The sequence below is a fragment of the Manduca sexta genome, chromosome 2 (genome assembly GCF_014839805.1).
Source record: "Manduca sexta isolate Smith_Timp_Sample1 chromosome 2, JHU_Msex_v1.0, whole genome shotgun sequence".
Lineage (NCBI taxonomy): Eukaryota > Metazoa > Arthropoda > Insecta > Lepidoptera > Sphingidae > Manduca > Manduca sexta.
In genome coordinates this window covers 408,930-433,945 of record NC_051116.1, presented here as the reverse complement: position 1 = coordinate 433,945, position 25,016 = coordinate 408,930, and the positions used below count along the sequence as shown (strand labels likewise).

At 34.9% G+C, this 25,016-nt stretch overlaps 1 protein-coding gene across 2 annotated transcripts; it reads right to left on the bottom strand.

Moving 5' to 3' along the window:
• Positions 1 to 117: 117 nt before the first annotated feature.
• LOC115453360 (regulator of chromosome condensation) lies at positions 118 to 22,414 on the bottom strand. 2 transcript variants are annotated; one of them, XR_005112242.1, is made up of 14 exons: positions 22,275 to 22,414; positions 21,892 to 21,988; positions 16,576 to 16,687; positions 11,918 to 12,005; positions 11,450 to 11,629; positions 11,020 to 11,151; positions 10,083 to 10,179; positions 9,579 to 9,716; positions 8,701 to 9,003; positions 8,160 to 8,305; positions 7,540 to 7,728; positions 5,291 to 5,347; positions 3,147 to 3,195; positions 2,805 to 2,853 (listed from the first exon to the last, which is right to left on the bottom strand). XR_005112242.1 is itself a non-coding variant. In XM_037437891.1 (13 exons), the coding sequence occupies exons 2-13, from the start codon at positions 21,980 to 21,982 to the stop codon at positions 2,588 to 2,590; spliced, it is 1,791 nt and encodes a 596-aa protein (XP_037293788.1). In that variant the 5' UTR covers positions 21,983 to 21,988; positions 22,275 to 22,414; the 3' UTR covers positions 118 to 2,587. The 2 variants fall into 2 exon arrangements, 1 of the variants encoding a protein (XP_037293788.1); XM_037437891.1 differs by lacking the exon at positions 5,291 to 5,347 and having other exon boundaries at positions 118 to 2,853.
• Between the last annotated feature and the right edge of the window lie 2,602 nt (positions 22,415 to 25,016).

Sequence of the window (25,016 nt, the reverse complement as noted above, 5' to 3'; positions counted from 1 at the left end):
AATATTTCTAGAAATCTGCATAACCTTTCACCTAGATAAATTATTTAAGAAAAGGTTTGAAATAATGAGACAATTTTTTGTAAATCAACCATGATTTCGACAAATGAAACTCAAATATACACTACTATTTTATTAGGAAAACACAATACATTATAGTTCATCTTTATTGTAACAATCAAGAAATATAGCGTCGCGTGTACAGTACATTTGTACTTCCTTTAGAATCATGCACAAACTTGTATAAAATAAAAATAATAAAAAAAAAACAACGTAACGTTTTTGTCAATTCGTAAAGTCCACGCGCGCATCACTCGACAATCTTATACTATATAATATTTTATTTATTCTAGCAACCTCGTGTCTAATTATGAAATATACTATATTACATCGACGCGGGACGCGCCATCTTGCCGCTTTCAACTGACGCCGCCGAACCTTCCAGAACACCAAACATGACCGTCTTTGCAAACTGATGTAAATGCTTTTATGTACATGTGAATAGCAATTATCTCTTGCATTAACCAGTGATATAAAGAGTTAAGCCATTATTAAGATTTGAAATCACAAAAATATTCAATAATTTACACCAATTAAAATCAGCATAATTTTACATACATGTCAAAATTACACTATTGTAAATTGTCACTTACATCAGTCACAAGACTAATAACATTTTGTACAGCACGGTATACGATATCCGGCCTCTGAATCAAGCATTCTATACAACTGACAAGTAGCAGGACCATTCAGAACTTAACACTGCGTGGCACTGCACTCATTATACATTACACTGGCCACGAACCAAACCGGAACAGTGCTTGGTAGAAATAGACAAGAGTAAGACCTAGATACAAGGCTTGATATTGTCTACAACTCTCGTGGCACAAACTGAAATAACGTTCTACATTGTGTAGAAACCTAAGTGTTACATTTCCCTGTTTTTTATTTAGCACGACAAAGCGTTGGACATCACAAACGCGCTGTGTCGGTCTAAAATCTTTTTGTACGTGTGCATTCTAGTTTTATATCTTGAACAAGTGTCAAAACTACGGCACGGTCATATTGTTCATACAAAAAGAAACTTTATAATCATGCATTTTGTATTTGCGCAGAAATCTTACACCTAAATGTCAGAAGAAGTCGAAAACCATGTCACAACTTACAGCAATCCAGATAATCATACAAAAAAATAATGAGCAAAAAAAATATTTTATGTCAAATCAACATTATTGAAAAAATAACACGTCTCTGCAACTCGGTTGACGAAACTGTCCACAAACATGCTGAAGATTACAACTCGTTCAAGAATAACCATGAATTTTGCATCAGCGCTGACACTCCAAACCAAGATAGAATAATAGTAACATACAGTTGATATTAAAGTATAACCCTCTCGATTTCCTTGTCACACCAATATCAATCATATGTAAAAAGGATATAAAATCGAATTTTATTTGAGTCTCAACGGCCACTGATTTCGTCAGCGCTGACTTTTAGAAATACATTTATAACTAAGTATTCATAACTTGATATGACGCGTTGGACGCTCTTTACTTATTCACAAATGTGTTTCTCATCATGGCGGACGTTGTCCAGTATAAAACGGCTTTGTCTGTAAGTTTGGTGCCTTTGCCTTCTTATACAGGGTGTTTCGAAAAAGTTGTATTTCTTAAATTGCCACAAGGAGTGTGATTTGTAACTTACTAGTAATATTATTTACTTAATGATAGTGTAAGCAGAAGTAAAAGTAATGTCATCAACATCTACATTGAATATTTGTTACTTTGATAGAAGGAAAAATACGGCTTTTATTACAATCGGGCAAAAACTTCCTTATTTCACAATAAATAATTATTTTTCCCTTGTATCAATAATGTCAAAATAATCGCGGTACCAAATAGATATACCCTAATATAACCTCAAAATCAGCAGACACCATATACATATTAGGCTAATCATAATTTCTATGTCAAAAATTGTGAACTTGAAAATCCCGAAATTAAAAAATTATCCACGTGCCATATGAAATCTCTTAGAAATTAGTATGTAATTACGTAATACTCGAATTTACAACATTTACCACTAAGTTACAAATTATACTCCTAACATGGCCTAAAATACGACATTTTAGAACCACCTGTATAATCGTCAAACTTAGCAACCCACTTACAAATTTTAACTTGGATACAGGCTGAGATCTGTAAATCGACTATCGATAAAATCAATTTCAGTCAGAGTCAAAAATCAGTTTTATTAATTTCACATGAAAATCAACATTTTTGTACTTTAAAAATACAAAAATTCGCTTCTGAAACAACTATAAAACTGACATTTCTAACTCAAACATAGTCGAAACTGCAGATCAGCCTTACCTTTAACAATTAACGACCACAATTTTTTCCGATCGCGAAAACGAACCAATCAGAACAGGTTTTTTTGTATAAAAAATATCTTTTGATTCGTTCATTCTTTCGAGCGAAAAAGTTTAATTGAAAACGGCCGCCATTTCATACCAGATACGAAGTACAAATGTTCCCGGTAATGCCACGAGCTAGAACCGGCGGCGCGTCCCGGCGCGGGCTGGGCATCACGCGGACGCGAGGGCGGGCGCGGCTGGGGCCGGCGCCACGGGCGCGGGGTCGGCCGGGGTGGAGGCGGGGGTGGAGGCTGGGGTCGGCGCCTGCGGGGAGGGCGGCTTGCCGTTGAGCTCGGCGGGCTCGCTGTCGGCGGTGTCGACGCTGGACGTGTCGGTGCTCTCCGGCTTGCTCTCTTCCTTGGCTGGCTCCGGCTCTGATTCCGGTTTGTCTTGCGTGTCCTCGTCTTTTTTCTCTTGACTGTTGTCTTGGCTGTTGTCTGTGGATTTATAAAATACATCTAAATAGAGAGGAAGATTTTAATTATGTAAGACTAGGCTGTTGGCGTAGCACAGCAACATAGTGCTTGTAGCCAAATATAAAAAATAAAAGAATAGGCTGTGTGGTTTTGACCTTAGCTTTTTTTTATGAAGAACCAAAGGTAACCAAAAACAATGAGTATGTTTCGTTACAGTAGAATATGCAAATTGAATATTTATTTGACCAAGATAAAGTAAACATGTTGAAACATTGAAACATCATCAAAATTATTATAATAATGTTAAAACGTACCAGTGTCGTCAACCTCCATGGGCGTGTCCGTCTCGTCACCGTTCACCTTCTGACAACGGAACGTATAATTATAAATACAGTTTATAATAAAATATGACATTGACTACAGAAATATCAAATATCGTAAGGGTCATTTTGCCGTAACTACACTCATACCATTAAAGTGGAAGTATTTATTGTCCGTAAACATGGATATTTAAAATGAAGAAAATGCGGTATAAAATTATTTTTGTAGTAAAAATAAATATTGTAAAATGCCAAAATTTGTATTTTGGCTCATTTGTAGTTTAACCCTTACGACATTTAAAATATTCATCGTCGACTTGTATAGGAACAGCGAGGACTTAATCAAAACATAGTTGCCATTTTCGTTACGAAATTTTAGCATTATCAAAAGCTAATATATTAAACTATTTGCTATTTTGTTTCGTCAAATTTCAATATCTCGGTGTTCCTATTTCCAAAATAAACGACATAACACAACTAAATACAAAGAAAACACAAAAAGCACAGCCTGTATACACCGACACCAAATTTCATTTAGTTATAAATGCAAAGCAAATTGTACGAAACAAAATAATATTCAGTAAGATTTTTAACTGAAATGATTTTGAAAATTTATATAAAACTTGAATATCAAATAAATATGCAATAAGGCATATAATTCTAGATTTTAATAATAAAATTACATTGGTACGTCATCATTACAATTGTTTCCAAATCTTCAAGCCAAAAGCGCTCTTTAGCAATTGATATGACATTAATAATTTACGTCATAATATTAATGACTTTCTACAGGGCGTTAAATTTTGTAGGGATTTTGTTCACAAAATATTAATGCCAACTTTAATTCGCCATCGGAGCATCGTTTATTAACATGCTACTAACTACAAAATGCGCATGCGTACACAAACCAACACTAACTACATAATGATAGTTATATGAATATCGTCCCATGGCAGTTATAAACCGATTTTAAGGCGATACCTCAAGGTCCATTTTCATACATTTTGTTTCACCTTTAAAATTTCGTCATATAAAATTTTAAAGGCCGAAATATCCATGATTATTAATTATTTTTACGTTTTTCTTTCAACTGCGAGAACTAATCACTAACTAGACGTGAATTTAAATTCTTTACTTGCCAATACTTGTTTAGTTACCCAGATTAAAGGTGAAACAAAATGTATGAAAATGGACCTTGAGGTATCGCCTTAAGTAAATTTTTTACCAAACTTAAATATATTTGCTTGAATGTTTGATAAATAGCTTAAATGGCTTATTTCGGTGAAACCCAAAGAAACAGTAACACCATTGTAGTAACTGAATGAAATTTGGAAAACTGCTTAAATGGTTTATTTCGGTGATGCCCAAAGAAAACCATTGTAGCAGTTAGATAGAGGAAGAAAGCCAAGAAGAAACAGGTTTATACATGCAACGGGAATCGTCAGTAATGGAGGGAGAGTGCTGGGATTAGCGATGCATTCAATAATAATTTAAACATTCATAATTCATTTCAATCGAATGTGTTTTTTTCACGTTATTTAATTTAATAACTAAGATCTTAATTATTACTTATGTTTACGCGAATGTTCGACCCCCCCCCCCACCTGACCGTAAAAGCTGCAAAGTCTTAGAAACGTCGCGAGAAAAGTAAAATATTAAGAACCCGCGATAAAATCCGAAAAATAGTTTAATTTTAACTGTGATCTTGTTATTGGCTTTTGTCATCTAAATTGGTGCTATCTCTTATATAATTATACATATACAGCTGTAAGTTTCCCATACTGTAAATAAATAAATCCTAGGTCTTGTTTTTTGAGCTGCGGTCAGGTGAAGTTAATAGTTTTATTATACTAGGAGCTTCGATTCGCTGTGAATTCGCTTACAATGCACCAATATGATTAGATCCTTAAGTTTATTTGACTACGGATAAAATAACAATCCCTTAATAAACGAACGTGTTAAAAAACTCCCTTTATAAAAGTTCACCATTCATAGTACCGGCAAAATTTTGAATTCAACTGTTTTTGAATACTATAATTTACTTTTCAGACTTCATACTGCAAATATTTAGAAATATTAGTTTGTTTGCACTGATCCCAGCCCTACATCCCGGTAATGTTATGAAAGCAGTGACGTACAGTGCGTGTGCGCTAGCGCCGTTTGTTGCGGGACTTGGGTTTGACTCCTCGCGCCCGCTGCGGGACATTGTACCAACGTGATATTCCGAACACGAATGTAGCAATACAATTATATGCGGCATTATAAGTTATGTGAGGCGACTAGTGCCAAACCGGCAATCTGACTTTTTAAAAAATGTTGGTAAACAAAAACAACATCCTATTTTCTTTGTATTATCCATGTCTTAAAAAAACTAATTTATATAGCATCTTAGATAAGTAATAAATCTAGTACTATTTTAGCATAATTTATTCTGCAAGAGCACAAAATCAATTTTAATTTTACAGATTGCCTACCTTGATACCAAATTTTACAGAATGCTGTTTTTGAAACTAGTCGACTCATGTTTCGACAACGAACATAGTTATTTAAATCAATATACACATACAGGGTGTTGTTAAGACCCCCGAGCTTACGGCCTAGAGCAGTTGATCTACATTTTCGGCGCATGAGTTTCGGCGGAAATGTGCAAAGATTTACGAATAATTTATTTAAAAAATGTACTTTAGGTTTTTATGAAAATTTTTAACTATTAAAAAAATCCTTATTAAATTGTCCGCCTAATAGTGTTGGTTGCAAATTAAAATAATGTGTACTTTAGGAGATGCAAGGAATCAACATTTTTAGTTGCATTTTTATTATATTAATGAATAATATGCAAATTATAAAAAAAATTACTACCAACGTTAAGAAAAATATTTCATATTGTAAATTTTAAAAAATATAAATCACTTCTTGCATTTTACTTTAATTTTTTAATTGCATAAACCAAACTGCATTTGTAATTTTTTTTTGTATTAGCAAGTTACAATTAACAACAATTATTTGATATCATATATTTGCAACATTTCGTATAATTTGTATGAAATTGCATTGTGAACTATACTCGTGTTCGAAAATACCTTAAGCGAGTGCACTCTCCAAGGGGCAGTAATAAGAACGGACAAGATATCTCATTGTATCTATTATATTGTAGTCAGTCTTAGGCCATTTTGAATGTATCCATTAAGATCAAATACATAGTGTCATTGAAAAAGAATTAATTGACAAATTACGAAAATTCTAAACATTTCACAATTTTTTTTTATTCTTTACTAAACTTTGGTAAAATAAATCTTTATGTGTAAGTTTTATTTTATATTTTTTTAGCATTAGGTACATAATCATTGTTATTTAACCTCTTTATTTAACCAAATTCATTGTTATATTGAAGGTTTATACAATTAACTTACCGGACAGAACTTAGAAACTATCAAGTCCTTTCCTTAAAAAATTACTAATAACAGATACCTATGTTATATTGTACTCAGCCCCTCGGAGAAAATGCACTAAGCATAAAAAAAGGAAGAAAAAATTCGCATTTCATGACTTCTGTCCTAGATTTGTGATTTTAAAAACCGTGAGCTGCAAATGGAAAAACATTAGCAAAAAAGGAACAAAAAAGTAGCAAAAAAAAAAAGCATTCAGCAGGGCAGTTTAAAATCAGGATGTTTGACTGAAATACATACATAATTAAAAACGTATGTTTTTTATGGAACGAAGAAAAAAATACTATTTACATTAAAAACCGGTTAAAACATCGAAAATCAAGGTCCCGCTAAACAGAGCATGTTTTTAATAACTATCTGATATAGCATCCAGATAAAGGGCTACCTTCAGTCAAAGAGTTTTCACTGCAATCCATTCAAAAATCCTGATATATACTGCATTGCTCAGTAAGAGGTGTTTGAAAATAATGTAGAGTTAATCACAAGTGCAGTAGAGGGTGAGAATGGGTCTTAGAGGTGATCAATAGCTTAGTTTGGCCATTTTATTTCCTGTAAAGATGTCACGAGGGACATTATATATTTTTGGAATTGTTAAATCTATTGATGCTGCGAAAAGGTTCCATGGGGTAATGAATTCTAAAGCTTTATATTCAAGGAAGGGAAATATAAACAAATACAACTTTCTATTACCGGTTTCTCCAAACTGAACAAGATGCAACGCCACATTAGGATTTATAATAGCGACAGGATCTGTTGAAATCTCCTTGCCTAAATAAGCTATATGGTATTTACACAGTTACTTATAGTCCATGAATCTATTTTATTTATCAAAGCCAAATATTTGAAAATAATTCAAGCTACATTTGTTTACATATCTCCTTCCTTGAATATCCTACAGCAAAGCATCACTCCGCACACAACAATAACAACTATCTACCGACCTGCGGTTTGCTCTCTTCTGCCACCTCGCTCGCATGCGCGCTCGACGTGGACGATATCTCTCCCTCTTGCTCGTTTTTCGGCCGTTTCGCCTTCACTTCCTCCTCCTCTGTGTTCTCGTCCTCTGTCGTCTGTTCTGCCATTTCCTGATCCGGTGCTGGTGAGGGTTCTTTTGTTGATGATGTGTCTTCCTGTTGTGGAGGAGTATATTTAGTGTTATGTGAAATTTGGTGGCTGGTAGAAATGAAAAAATTGTGAACCTAAATGTTGGCAGATAAAATTTAAACTTGGGTAGAGTGGGTGAACAATGTGTGATGCATCATAGAATAAAGCCGACTAGAGAGAAAATTATAGTCTAGTGTTAATTTACACTATAATATCGCGGCGCCATTATAGTGAAAATATTGGCATGTGAAACATTTTTTGTTAAAGAAAAAAAGTAGTTCAGAAAGAAGGTAAATAGCTATAACATTAAGCAAGTGTATAGAATTGTTATTGAAATATTGTCGATAGTGTAAACGCATCTTAAAGTTCTAGCGGAATATATTGCTGTGAGAACTTGGTAGTCTAAACTTGCGTTATATCTAGTTGTAAAGTACAATGATGTAGTCCATATCCTTACCACGAGCAGCACGGTGTGTTGTCCCCCCGCGGAGACCTGTATGGTGGGTCGGTCTCCGTGCGGCACGGCGACGGGCTCGGCCGCGTCTGCGCACGCGCCGGTGCCGAGCTGGCCCTCGCTGCCCATACCCCACGAGTACACTTCGCCTGCTCACGAATATATGGGTTAGTGTTCAGTTTGATATCTTCGCAATTTTTCGTATACCTAATATTAAGTTTCCGATATCATTTCCATATTAATAACTAGTTGACCCGATGGACGTTGTCCCGTTATAACTATGAATTTGCAGCGCGCATTCTGTCAATCGCTAACAGTTATTTCAAACAATTGATATAAAATTAATATTTTCCTTAAGTTTTCTTAAATTTTCTAAACTTTCGTGAAGGTTTTTGAATTTTTTCTTTTATAAGAACCTTCTCCTGACAATAACACAACACAAAAAAAAAGTGAAATCGGTCCAGCCGTTCACGCGTGATGGCGTAACCAAGGGAATTAGGGATTCATTTTTATATATATATAGATTGCAGTAATATATACTGACCCTCAGCAGTAACAGCGAACGAGCTGCTGGTAGACGCGCTGATGCTGACCACGTTCCTGTGCTGCAGCGCGGGTATGATGGTGAGATGCTGCGCGTCCTCCGGCTGCGGCAGTCCCAGCCGGCCGTACTCGCAGCGGCCCAGCGCGAGCACCGAACCCGCGCCGTCGAGCGCGAGGGAGTGGTGCTGCCCCGCCGCGACGCTGCGCCACGTGACGCTGTCGCCCTTGCTGTCGCGCCACGCTGTGAACGCGTCGCATTCCATCGGCGAGTATAGTGCCCGACGACGCTTTTCTCCTGTTATTCCTGTAAATATATTCATATTAGAATGTTTCATAACATAAAATAACCCATTTTGTCCTTTATAAAAAAATCGCATCAAAATCGATCCATTTGTTCGAAGGCTACAATACTATAGACACACCTTAGACCGGTAATACATATCTTTTTCTATCGGAGGTTAAAATAGTTTAACATACAGAAACTGCACTGCCTTGTTTTTCATAATGTGCAAGTTATAGATATTTATAGTTTTAGTATAAGCGGGTGAAGCCTACTAAACCTGAATTCAAATTTAAATTTATAATTCATAAACTAAATCACACATCACGCCTTTATCTCCGAAGGGGTAGGCAGAAGTGCATCTAGGACACCCACTTTTCATCATGAGTATTTTAGTTTTCTTTAGAGTATCTCAAATTCCAGACTCCTGGCTGATATAGAGCAGAAAAACCCAATTCAAATGTCAATATTCAATACTACACAACAATTTCGATTTTTCGAATTTTGATCGATTTTTTTTTTTCTATTTCGTGCATTCAATAAGTATAAAATCACTTGTCGTTAAGATCACTCATTCTCATGTGCCACGAACAACTTACCTAACTGTCCATAATTATTGAGTCCCCATGCGAACATCTTGTCGCTGTTTGCATCCAGCGCGAAGGTGGCGTGGTACCCCGCCCAGATACGAGACGCTCCCAGCTTCAGCGTCACCTTGGAAGGCACCAGCAGGGCACCTGGTGATAAACATGATTGGCAATCTTAGATTGTTGTTAAATGGATTGTGAACCATATTATAGGACTTTATTTCTTTCAAGGCACCAGTAAATAAGTTGTATTTGTCACACTTTTTATAGAAGTTAAACACCGTCCGACATCTTGAATTACAGAGTATTGTTTGGTATTCCATGGCCCTCGCACTCCTGAGACGTGTGATGTTAAGTCTCATTATGTCCAGTAGTTACACTGGCTACAATGTCCTTCTAACTGGACCACAACAGTGCCAGCAGCAGAAATAGACATTGCGGTGGTACCTACCCAGGCGGACTCCCGCATATGAGATCTACCACCAGTTAATAATATAATACTCCAAGGCTACTCACTGAATCCTTGTCTTGCATCCCTGGACGCGGACCGCTGCGCCAGTCTGCCCAGCTGTCCTTGTTCACCGCAGCCCATAGTGTACACCGCGCCTGATGTCTGATGAATACAATATAACAACTTTAATACTTAATATTACTCCCGGAACACAAGTTCTGGGTTATAATTATGTTAAAAAAACTTTAAGCTGTTTTGTATGTGTACCCGATTATAACCTGTTTTGTGTGTAATAAATAAAAATAAAATATAACTACAACCGTTTCAAACGACGATATTGACCGCTTCGGTGGGGTGGCTGTAATACGCGGAATGAATATAACTAGCGCACGCACAGCGTATTTTTTTTTTGACTAATATTAAACTGTCTTCAAAATCGTACTGTTACCGCAATACAACTATGCTACAGAGGCAGTCTAATTTTTTTTTTGTAAAAAATTAAACTGTCTTCAAAACCAGTAAAAATCAAAAAATTATTTAACATGACAGGTGTATACTGGTTACCAATTTTGGAGTCGGTGGCTAATAAAATTGCTAGTTAAGCAAGGTAATATATGGAAACAATATACGGAGTAAAATTTAAAATTTGTATTACTGGTTGAGCGTATATTTGTGTGGAATGGTTTGTTGAATGACGGCAGGTTCAAATCCTAAGGGCATACACATCTGATTTTTCTAAAAAAAATATGTGTATTCTTTGTGAACTATCGCTTGCTTAAACGAAGGAAAACATTTTGAGAAATCTGCATACTTGATAAGTTCTTAATAGCAATTTTGACGATGTGCGAAGTCTACCAATCCGCACTATGGTGGTGTGGTAGACTAAGGCCTAATATAAATCTAGTAGAGGAGGACCATGCCCAGCATTGGCATAGTACATAATATTTATATACATATTTGTTAGATATAAACCTCATCATAATGATTTTAAAAAGAACTTACGGTAAGCATGACGAGATGGTCTCCCCCGGAAGCGATCTCGACGGCCGGCTCGGGCAGCTCGATGTGTACGGGCTCGCGACACGCCTTGCCCTCGCGCCCGCGCACCACCAGCCCCATCGTGCCGTGAGAATCCTAAAACACACATTGTATGAGTTCAATATTTAAATTTGAGTGAGGTATCAGTCACTCTGCTTGTCCGCACGTTGTTCCCCGTCCTTCTGTAGTACAGTATAGTGGTAGATGTCTGACCCGGAAGGTGCCCCATTGTATAGTACAGTACAGTACAGTATAGTGGTAGATGTCTGACCCGGAAGGCGCCCCGTTGTATAGTACAGTACAGTACAGTACAGTATAGTGGTAGATGTCTGATACGGAAGGCGCCCCATTGTATAGTACAGTACAGTACAGTATAGTGGTGCAGATGTCTGACCCGGAAGGCGCCCCACGCGTAGACGTGCCCGTCGTGCAGCAGCGCGGCGGAGTGCGAGTCGCCGGCCGCCACGCCGCGCGCGCGCGCCGGCAGCGCCACGAGCCCCGCGCGCGCCTCGTCCGCCTCGCCGCACGTGGCGCGGCCCAGCGCGCCCTCGTCGTTGCACCCGAACGTCCACACCTGCGCCACACGTACACCGTTACATACACTGCACCTGGATGTGCTCGGATCTATCCTCTTACGCCCCGCTCGAGAGGTGAGGGGTCGCGTCTTCGTGGATGAAGTATTTAAAGAAACAAATTACAATATTAATGACAAGAATTGAAAACTTTTCTAATGTAGTCTATTTACAAATAATTTATATTAATAAAAAAAAAACAAAAGTTATTAAAAATTTGAAATAAAATTAAATTACAAATCTCTTAACATATAATACCTCAATTTTCTAACACCCTGTATCCTACATACCTTCCCATTGCTGTCCAGCGCCACTGTGTGCATGCCCCCCGCGCGTATCTCCACGATTTTGTCACCCAACGCAGTCACAACTTTAAATCTGGAACAACAAACACACTGTATTCATTTCAGGGCTATTAATGTGGACCAAAAAAAAATCGAAAATATTGCCATTAAAAAGTACAAAAAATTATGGATTTACAACTTTTGAAAATTAGCGTGCCCTCAAAAAAGAAGTGACAAAAAGAGCCTGATTCCTTTTATGCAACTTGTACTTTACTATTCTGTTACATCAAAATAATTGCAATTAGATGATGGGTGTCTTGGCTTTTAAGTAGTATAGTTACATATCACAAAATAGGGTTGCTTTTTTATCTTTTTAATGTTTTTGTATATAAAAAAAAAGTAATTTATGAGATATATCATACTTAAATTAAGGAAAGCTATCAAATATTGTAAATAAAAAGAACATCTCTGTATATTTTAACAAGTTTTTATAACAAAGGTATATTTCAACTGTAATGCACAGTGTTAGAATTTTTAAAACATGTCACAATGACCTTTACCCCTCTTCTGTTATCAGTAATCTGTTACGTTATCAAAGTAAATATCAACGCGTACAAAACTGAAGTTGATACGACCGCACTATGAGTGGAACATTTTTATTTTTTTGCCAATTTATGGCAAAATTTGAGATTACTGATCAAGTAGGGTATACAGAGTTTTAATACTTTAAAATAATATATAATTTATAAAAAACAGGTTATTAAAGTTACTAGTTACATGATTTTTTTTCTTTTAAACCCACACATAATTCCTATCGCACATCTAAAAACCTGTCAATTGAAAAAAATAAAATTTCAGACACAATCAAAATTTATATAGTCATTTAAAATGTTTATGTTTGAAAATACTTTTTTATGTCAATTTTTGCATGCATAGTACATTCTTGCTGTGAGATGTTTTGTCAATCTCTTATTTATTGTTAGTATGTTATACAGGGTCATTTTGTAACCCTAGACTTAAATTTAACTGCGAGAAAGTCATCTTGAAAGAAGCAGTTTACTATAAGTTACTCTAACCTAAGGTCAAAAACAAAAAAGTAAAATTTTCAAACAAAATAAATATTCAAATAGTCATTTTTTTTTTACACACCCTTTTGCCACTACTACTATACTAGAATTCGTCGGAGCGGCAACATCGCACAAAGTCATTGATAATATTATGCTCACGCACACGAACAAGTGATGCACACTCGGAGCGCAAGGGTAGTTCGTCGCACCGCGCGCGCCGCCCCGCAACCGAACAGCTGATGTCGGCGCTTTAACTACCTAGGGTTTTGTGTCGTGCCACATCACTCAATCAACAATTAGACCAGCAGCGACGACGCTACGCCGACGTTACAAAAAAGCCACATACCTAAACATCATTATCATCATCAGCCACATAAAGTCCACTGTTGAATATAGGCCTCCCCTAAATATTTCCAGACGGACCTGTCGAAAGCTGCCTGCATCCAATGTGTTCCCGCGACGTTTATCAAGTCGTCTGTCCACCTTGCAGGTGGACATCCAACGCCTCAACATAAACATCACGCATTAATCATCACATTTCATTACAATATTTTCTATGCTCAAACTATCATCATAAGCAAACGACACTAATCAAATAACCACAACTGCATATGTTAGGTACACATAACACATGATTTCCGTAATTTTAAAGTGGTTTCATTCTTTTAAATCAAAACACACACATTCTAATGTAGGTAGTTCATCCATTTTAGTAGATAAGTAGTTATAATAAATATGTTCAACGGTTAGATTTATAACACTCATAACAATAAAATATCATTCTGCAAGTCTGGCAATTCACACGAACAATTAATAACGAAGTTACAATCTTGATAATAATTAGGTAATGTGATAGTTTTAGGTAAAAATGTCGAACGACGGGATGCGTCACGGCGCGACGTCCCAATAGGTATCTTAAGTCTTAACATGTTTTCAAAATAGTAAATGCGTTTACCAATACCTAATGATTTGTAGATTGCTTGTTCCTTTAAAAGTTGTTTCATACTTCAAAGTATTTTTAATAGAGTTAATTTGTGACTACCTCGGTGCCGCAGTTGTATTATAGTACGGATGCTTTGCTAAGGTCACGGGATCGAATCCCGGGTCGGACAAAATGATATTGGATTTTTCCATTCAGTACCTATCGCAAATTCATAAATCCACATTAAAATCGTAATGACAGCCCCCGCTAGAAACATAATCAATAGATTGTGATTAGTTCAGTTTCGCGTACGCGTCAACGATGCAGCTTCGCGATCGTAAAATATTCAAAATGACAAAAATATTTCTAAAAATAGACTCTATTTTATACGTGTTAAGGTCGCATTTAGGGGACCACTTTAAATATCTTTGTGCCTTATCGACCAACACGCGACACACGAGGTTAGCGAATTCCCCAAATGTAGTAGTCTGGAGTAGTGTTGCCTGATGTCCCGATTTGCGCGGGATGTCCCGATTTTTAGGGTTCTGGGGACGTGACCCGTTTTGCACCAATAAAATTATTAAAACCATTAAGTATTATGAAAAATAAACTACGAATTCATCACTGTGTTGAGTGCGACAATGCAATCAAAATAGCAAGTATCATCTCACTAGCGCTGAAGGTACAGTTTTGTTTTATTCTTTTGCTTAGAGATGCGACTACCCGGCGATCTGTGCTTCGATGTTAAAACAGAAATCCAAATAAAACGCAACTTTAGCATGACTTGCAATGATATTTTTGTAAAACGCAATACATAAAACTTAAATTTTAAAAAAATACTTGCTTTTTTATGTCCCGATCTACAACACTAAATCTCGATTTGTTTTACCTTCTTGATTTTAAACAAATTGACCCTGGCAACACTAGTCTGGAGGTACACGATATTTGACGAGCCAGAGTTTTACAACTAACACGTGCCTTCGCAGTGTTACCAAACTTTTTTTATTATTAACTTATTGTGCAATATCTTGTTTATTTTATACCCCGTATGCCTATTGAAAATGAGTGACTGAATCCAAAATCTCTATTATACTTTATTACTTAAAATAATGTTTTAAAAATACTAAAATATTGCTGTGTATTATTTTAATTAGGTAGACTTTTCATTAATCATTTCATCATAAATCATTACTTATTTTATTTTGTAATACAATTGTGTGTTAAATCTGTTAGAACATCATGTAATAAAAAAAAAATCTAATATCAGAATTTTTGAAATGCTGTGTCGTTTTAGCAAGCTTTTTGGTTAAAAGGTTTATACTGACAACATTGCTAGTTTAGGCGAGAAAGAGTACGACTATTGTATTGAATAATGGCGCGCTCTTTTCACTCGGTCAAAGACTCGGACGTATTGCCATAGCAAAGAAATGGTACAGAAAGCATAATATGACGTTCGGTAATGTGTACGTAGTCTTCTTTTAGATATTATGACAAACCGAAATATTAATGTTGGAATTAAAATAAATGTCGGAATATCATGTAGAATTTTAAAAAATACGATACCAATAGATTTAAATCTTGTAACTTTAGGAATTATGTAGGTAACTTTTTTGGTAGGAAAACTATTTTATTAACGAAAATAACGTTTATAATTGACGAAATATTTTTTGTAGTAATTAATTATTGACTCAATGAACTGTTGCAACCAAGTCAGTGAACGTATTAAGAGTTCATTTGTGAGCTGACCTTCTGAACCCTATAGGTTCGGTAATAATATCATCAGCTGTGACGTAGTTCATTCACTTCAGTTAAGCGCGTTAAGAGACAGCGTGATCAAAAAACCATAAATCTAAAATCGGGATTATTGACGTAAATATACGTTACTTATGAATAATCTTTTGCACGGTGTTAGCAGAGGTCACCACGAACCTGTGGTTTCATTTAGTAACGCAATGTCGAAATGACCCTGTATTTAGTCTTGCCTTGGCTCGCCCTCCTTCGGGGATAAAAGGCTCGCATACGCATGAGTCTTTAGTATAACTGCCTTAATAATGCCGAGCTGGCTACTTTGGTTTGTACTTTGTTATTCCTTATAAATTTTATCCGTAACTTAAAAATGTCCATAGTTATTTAAGTAATTTTGATTGTTGTTTAGAATTAGTAATTATTATTCCTATACATTGTTTTGACGTATCATAAGTGCCACTTTGTTCGCTTACGTGATAAATTATAATAAGTATTTTAATTTTAATATTAAACAGTGATACAGGGTCATTTTGACATTGCGTTCACATCTTCACCATTACTGACATTGTGCGGAAAATCATCCATTAATAACTCATATTTACACGAAAAATCCTGGCTTTAGTTTTCTGATTTTTTTATGATTTTGCAATTTAATGCGAATATGGCGTGTGCGTGGGTGTATTTCTCACTGAAATTATGATTTTGCCGCTGCCACGAATTCTGTTACAGTAGTAGTAGTGGCTTTAGGGCGCGTAAAATTAAAATTACTTTTTATTATTTATTTTGTTCGAAACTAACACTTTTTTATTTTACATCTACGGCTGAAGTAACTTATTGTAAAATGTGATTTACAAATACATGAGTATGTGGTTTCTTTTAGTAACGCGATGTCAAAAGACTCTGTATAGTTAAATAAATAGATAACTCACTTGTTAGTCTCAATCACGTCCTCGCCGAGTCCCAACTGTCCAACGTCGCCTTGACCGCATGTCATGACACGGCCGCGCCGCTTCGGGGCAGCCGGGATCTCTAACTGGATCGCTGTGAAAAAAAAACGTTTTTATTTTATCCTATCACATTACTGTAGTTCTTTGCTTAACATCAGGGGCACTATAACGATCATTAAAAAAAACAAATGATTACGAAGGAACGTGAACTTTGCCAAACCACACTGGACCAGCGTGGTGGACTATGGTGTAAATCAGAGGTTCCTAAACTTTTTTCCGATAGACACCTTTAAAAATCTTGCTGGTTCCGGTGGACCTGTTTTCTTATTTTTGGTATCGCTGAGAAAGTGCATTGCAACTACCGCCCAACCATCGCGAGGGGTGAAGTCAAGCCAACATTGTAGTACTTTACTATCAAACCAGATAAATTTTCGTGGACCCAGGGGGTCCAACTGGACCACTTTGGGAATCAATGGTCTAAATCCTTTCAAGTGTCAGTGGAGGACGCTGGTGTCCAGTTAAACATATTACAATATAGGGTGGCTATTTTTTCAGCATAGCATCGCACGATTCCAACCACTATAGCAATTCATGTAAGCCAAGATGAAGAATGGCACGCATTTTAAGACATCTAGAGGTAAAACCCAGCAAGTCTTCGTCGTAACCTGAAGTATTCTATCATGATAATCATTTCAACGGACTAGGGGTCGACTCTAACTATTTGAGAACCTAATTACCGGGTAATAAAGTTCACAGTCGTTACGACGAAACTATTCTAACTCTTAAATTTATTTGTAATATCTGAATATTTACAAACACGATAATCAAAATATTTTTTGTTTCATTCCCTCAGTAAATGCAATGTTTGCACAGATGTGCGAAATCAAACACAATAGACTGGTTTTAAACTAATATTATTGTCTAAAAATAAACACGTGGGTGTTACGTAACATTAAGAACTAAAATAAGGTATGACTACAGCGAACCTTTCCGTACACAAGTCAGTAAAGTAATAGTTGAACACGTTTACCCTATTAGTCAATGTCCATTGCCCACTAAATTTATATCATTATAAGAAAATTTATGATAATGTTTGTAGAAACTGCTAAACATGTTTAGATCTGGTGTTGACAATGGGGGTGCATGAGGTCTCCCATGGACCGCGTGCCGGAGATTTAGCATTCGTACTGAACATTCTTCAGCATTCATAAAAAAACGGATGAAGTTTGGTAGAAGCAATTTCTAGAATAACTTATTGGGTATTTTTATCACGGAAAATTTGTGTGGGACCTAATTCTACAGAAGGTAGTAAGAAGCATAACGTATTCTAAATATTTTTTTCCCTAAAAATTCTGCAGTAACATACAAAAAAATCGAACCTGCGACCATTCTAATTAGCAGCCCTAACATTAAATGAGACATTCCATTTTCAAGTACAAGAAACCATATGCTGTCTTTAAAGTTATTTCCGTCTCATTCAAGTTAAAAACTTTTCCGTTACAAAGGAAGCGCCTTCATTTTTGTTTGCAGACGACCAAGACGGAAATAAACGCGATCGATTGTCGCTGGTCCGAATTAGCACGAACTGTATGGAGAATCTTACGTGAATGTTTGATGCGTTTAAAAATACATCAAAACTATCACATTAAGTAATTGTTTTTTAATGGTTTCTTTTCGATTCCAAGGTGAAGCAATTTGTATTGTTTATTAAGTTATTGCAACAATAAGAACTTCTGGACGCGTTAACTACCGGTTATATTTGCATTATTCTATACACATATGACTCGCCGCAAGTCGTGCAAGTTTAAAAACTTGCAGAAGTCAGCTTGCCGCGATTGTTTACATTGTAAAAAAATTTGCTTGAGGACGTTGACTTATGCAAGTTTCCTTGCTCACTAATTACTTTGATTAGTTTTCGATGTACGAGTCGTTGATGACGACAGAGGGGAGAAAGGAACTCACTTGTTGCGTCTATTTAGAAACTTTGAAACCAGTTTGTAAGGTATCTTGAAGAATATTATACTTAGGTTTTAAATTATTTGTCGAAGTGTGTTTGGTTAGGTCTTTTTGGACTGGAAAGAATGAAAGTATTACATAAAACAATATACTAAAAAACATAAATATTCCAGATTTTTTTTTATATAAATTGTTAATTCTTTTTAAATCACCCTGTATGTTACGATTGAAAAGTCAAATGGTAAATGCACATTGTACTAATCTAAACTGTTATATAAACATGGAAGAGTTTGTTTTTTTTAACGCATTAATCTCAAGAGCTACTAAAACGATTTTCATGATTTTAGACTTATGAATTTCACTAATAGGAAGCTACAGTACTCATGAGTACTATAGGCTGCTTTTTATCCCAAGAAAATAATAATCACAGAAAAAAAAAATTACGCAGGCGAAGTCACAGACAAAAGCTAGTCTAACATAAATTAGAATTACTGCTTTAGACTGTCGTTTAGCTATTGTAATATAAAATAAAAAAACAGAATGCCTTTTAACTGATGCCTGTTTTAAGAAAACGTCACTTTTCTGGTGTAAACAGTAACTTAGAATATATAAATTTGGAATTGCACTACTAATATGCCAAATTTACCCAAAAACTGCAGTTTATGCATTAATTTCAAACATTACAAAATTAAAAATATATTTAATTTTGTATACTCAGCTATATTTAAATATCTAACATAATTTTACCACAGCAACATAATGTAACATAGTTTTTAAAAGGTATTATTTACGTTCATTATGTTGGCAGTTTCCTTGATTTATCTTGTTAGTGGCCAACGTTAGAATATCCTCATATGAATCATAATTACATTAGTACACAATGTTACAATTTGCAACATTTTTATAATGTTTACCATACATCTGATATGAACTTGGCCTTGTAACATATTTGGCTGTTACGTTAAACTGCAAGATCATTGTATTCGTTATAATAATAAATGTTATGGTGCATCAGTTGGGAAGGGTCCATATTATATCCAGATTACTGGCAGTTGCATTTTCTTAATTTATGTAAAAACTATTTGTTATTAGAATGATTTACATATAATCTGATTCTTGCTGGGTACCCTTTCTTAATCTATGTAAAATATAATTATCAAACGATTTGCAAATAGCATTTGTGCATTTTGGGAGTGCCTATATGTTGTGTATGGAAAATGACACCCTTCATTTGAGTTTTTCCTACCATAACTGTATAATAAACCATTGCGGTAGTGAATAGGTATCAGCCCATAATCTACACCTGATAAGACTCATACTTTTTGTGTAAGGCCAGTAATATATAATTACTGGCCATTATGAAATTTATCATGTTATGTCTCAGGATTGCGAGTGAAGTAAAATTTCGGTGGTGCTACTAATACTCAGGGATAATTGGACCGAGTTATTCCAAAACGAAAACTGACTTATTATTTAACACATAATTAATCCAAATGTGTTTTTTTACGGTTCAACAAATACGTCCAAAATATATTTATGTCTGATACAAAAAAAATATATGTATGAACCAATCCACACATATTTTTTTATATATGAAAAATCCAGGCATAACAAACTACAAATGTTTCAAAGTAGTCAGTATATTTTGGCAGAACTCAGTCCAATTATGCTGCTACTCTGACAAGCAGCTTTGTCGCCTTCTCATTTATTTGTGTTTGAATGTTAGTATTATAACTTTATTGTTAAAAAATGATACTATGCATGAAAATTCTACCTCATAGTTATATTACAAAAATATAATATTCACTGACATTTTGTTTTAAGTATAAAGTTACAATCTATTTTCAATACAATTTTACATAACAAATGTATATCAGCGTGGGAGTCGATTTATAAGTCTTTTTATGTTTTATCTCTTTATATGGATTGCTTAATGCATTGCAGTCTACTGGCTTTTTTTAGATAGTTTTGTCTTTTGGCGGAATCAATGTACCACTTGCACTCATTGAGTGTGCAATAGCCTAGTTCGTATTGAAACAGACTGTGTAATTTAATGACTATGAAGTTTCACGGGTATCATTTGCTTATATAGTGAAGAAAAGCCAACGTCTATACCACATTGAATATACCGGGTCTTCTACGATCACCAAAGTTAAGTTATTGGGTAGAACACTTTGAAGAAACATACATTCTAAGATTCTTTGTAAAATTTCAGTGGTATGTGAAATCTGTCAACCCGCACTAAGTCAGCATTGTGGACTAAGGCCTAAACCTTTTATGGGACAGTATAACGTACAAGACTAGTTCTACTTGCATTAATCCAGGATGATAGTATTGTAGTTCTGCCCATATAAAACACCTTTTAGAATACAAGTAGTTTTTCAGACTACATAGTAACCAATATGTGTGTTAAATTGCATACAAGATCAGCAGTTTAAGTGTTTTCTTCTAACATGACAATGTCTTTAAATGTTCTCATTTAGCATCATTTTGACATTGCGTTACTAAATGAAACCACATACTTGTCTTGAAATAACATATTACAATAAATCACTCTAACTGTAGATGTAAATTAAAAAGGTGTAAGTTATCAACAAAATAAAAAAATATATTTTTTTATATTTTAGTCAAAAGTTTAAGGTAAATTATTTAATTAAATAACATTTTTATAAACAGGATAAAACCGAAACATTGAGTTTTTTTATTTAAAATATTTTTGTTAATTAACTGATTATTAGAGCAGTGTGTATTTATAAATTGTGAAGTTTTTCCATGAATTTAAAAAAACGAAAACCACATCCTAATAAACACTTCCTGTGCCAGATTATGGTAGTATGATAAGCAATGTGCTTAAACCATGTTTACTGAATAAATGGTCTAAAATACCTAATAATATTGTCCCTACTCCTACTTTAAATAATCAATAGTTCAATATGTTTGATTAAAGAAAATAGTTTTTATGTAAAAATATGTCTATTATTTTGATATTATATATTTATTATCAATTTCAAATTGATAAACGATTGAGTGAAGACCAAGCGGGCCCAGTAACGGGACCCACGCGCCAATACTGAAGCGCGTACAGCGAGCCAAACACAACCGTGTAACCTCAAAATATTCCACTAAACACCTAGCTTACATAATCAACGTTATTATGTCTAAATAATGCGATAAAACTAGTTGCCAACCAACTATTTGCATACAGTTATATTGTAAACACAAAAAGTACGAGAATATGGCCAAAGCAACTGCGCGCCGTTTCCCGCCATCACAATTTGACAGGTCATTGACGTCCCACGGAGAGCGAAGGAAAACAATTGCAGACACGCAAGATGTACTCACCTCCGCGTTTTTTCTTATTTTTCGGTCCTGTCGATGCCGTAGGAGCCGACGATTTCGACGCTGCACGTTTCACGCCCCGCGCCGCCGGCATATTTGCCTGCAATGACCAACCAACGCGTCAAATAAACAATCCGTGGAGCGCGGCAAAAACCCGCCGACTCTTCCACGCTAAGCCGATGACGTTCTCATCACTTTTGTAATCGCGTTAGCGCCTCATTACCACATTGAGTGCATCTGCATCAATCGCAAGGCTACGGCCTCATAGATTTATGCAAAGCGCAGATAGGTTATATTATGCATTTATAGCCACTGCACTGTGAACCAAACAACGCGTTCTTGCCACGAAGGGAAACTTCGTAGCCTGGACAAACTGATGTACTTACTGTTGTATAATTGGATTATAATCGAGACCACAGTATAATTTATAAATATCACTTTAGATTATGAGATGACGTATTAATTTTAACAGAGTACGGATCTCGTACATCTCCCTCCGCGCTTCGCTTGGCTCGAGTGACGTAATCACGTGAATCGAATCATAAGCGCTACCCACGGCATGAGTGACATCGATTATTCGGTAGTAATCGTTTTAATAGAAAGTTAAAAGCATGCCAATAAGAACTTAGTTGAACATAAATATAGAATAATTGATCTTATAAAAATAGAAGGATATATTTCTAATATTTAAATTAAATAAATCTTAGGAAAATAATGCAAGTTCTATGATTGATTATGTTAAATGTATACAAAATATTTAATCGATTACATTGAGTAAACAGTCACATTACTATTTGGCCAAAAACAAAATAGAATAACGATGGCATTTACTAGATGGGGTTGCCAGTAATTTAATTTTCACAAACAAAACATAAATATTTTTTTATTGTAATATTTTGTGTTATTGATTGCAGATCTGTCTGTTGCAAATTATTATATATTATTACAGGAAAGTATACTATGTTATGGTATTTATAGCAATATTAATTCGTGTGTACGCTTCGATTTAAAACCTATTAGTTTTTATATAAATATTATGTGAATGCTATGTGAAATGCATGTTAGAACATAACTACGCATAAGTATTTATCCCATAAATCTGTAATTATGTAAAATATAATTAAGACAAGCATTTCCCAACAATTCACGAGATTGTAAACAATTGCTTTATCACTGCAATAGAACTATCACAGCCGCATAAGGCATTGACCACTAAACTACTCAAAAGGTTCGTGTTTCCTTTGTTATTAAAATTACATATTTTGCAACTGGTTTTCTAATGTCTAGTGCAGCTGTCTGTAAATAATTAATAAATATTGGTTAAAACAAAATAAAAAACGGGAACTTGCCACGTATTTTATAATACGTACTCATTAAAATATTGATGCAAATAATGCTATCATCGGATGAAAAAATAAATAGAATAAAGCTTTTTATACTGGAATAGAACTTACGAATATAAAAACCTTTTTTTCGTTTGGCGGTAAATGTAAATGTGTTACATTACTTTCCTTTTTGGACATCGCATTTTTATCTGTTTTGAACTTTTATTATGACTGTTTATAAATAAAATTGTTCTGGCGTTTAAATACGTTTGGGCGTTTAAAAATATCAAAACGGCACATATAAGTAAAATATAAATAATGAGAGTTTGAAACATTTTGTATCATACAAAGTCGGGGCAAAGGATTGTATACTTTTGTCTATGATCACGACGTCATTACGATTATGATAGTTTTATGCATGACGAAATTTAATTATACCTATTACCTTATTATATTCTAATTTGTAATTATTATGGTACCTTTATGACTAATATATCTATTTTAACGAGCGATATTCTATTGTATGTCTTGAGTCAAGGTTATTTTTATTTAAGTTCTAAAGTTGTTATACCATGTCTATCGACATATAAGTACTTTTAAGATTATAACTTTATTTCCATAACTTTGTAATGACGTAACTTTGTGTAAATACGATGGTATCTGTGATGACTCACTTAGATAATTGTGGTAAAATGGAGGGAATTTTAAATCTATTGTGTGTATCTACCGGAGAGTACGTTTCGAAGCTAAAATGTAGGAATATTAAAACCTTTAGATTGTTCTTTGGATTAAAATGCGAAAAAGCCGATAATGGATTTTAAAAAAGTTCTCAGATGGAAACTGTTCTCACGTTTCAATTTATATTGGAACTTTGTTCCTCCAGTTCAAAATCTATAGTACGCACGTTTCAACTAACGGCCAGTTGGAATTTCACGCTCCAGGGGATGTTGGCGTTAAAATTAAAAATTATGATTGAAAACAGGTGCATCTGTTTTCATAGAGCAGTTATTTTTACCACACGCATTGATTTATTATGTACATATTTTTCTGCGTTTCATGGAATCGTATCGAAGTGTTATTTTTTTGTAACGATATGAACTGAGTTTAGATGTTGTGAATTAGAATTTTCTTTCATTGTGTTATTTTGTAGGAATTATTGTATTTTTGTAGATATATGCTGTTTTTCACTTTTATAAAACTGATTATCTTTTATTCAATTCAGGATAGATCGTTTCGTGGTAGACGTAGAAAAAAAATTAAATAAATTCAAAATATACTATTTAATAGCGCCATCTCTTACGTTTATTTAAAACTATTAAGAGGGTTTAGTTTACTTTTGTTTTCGGATCATATATACTGTATCACATTAAAATAATTGATAATGTGGTCTACCTATAAACAGGTAGCAAAACTACCTAGAAAATCACAAATTACTGTATTTCGGTAAAAAGAAATATTAAATATACTGCAGTCATTCTCAGATAAGTCATATGTTTATTTATTTAGTTACTAGGGGTCGCTCGCGGTTTCGCCCACGTGAAAAGTCTTTCAAGTCACTAAAACTGTATGATACCAGCGCCATCTATATTAAAATCAGATGAAATATTCCGTTATTTCGCATGTAAGCAACTTACCCTGACGAAATTCTTTTCGGATATCGATTAAGTTTGGAACACGGATCTTACTTTTTATGCCGGCAATTTGTTTGAGAAGCCGCGACCAAAAACCAAATGGCTTAATAAATATAATCTAAAAAGCAATGAAAAATGTATTATTGTAGATACCACGACCATGAAATTTGGG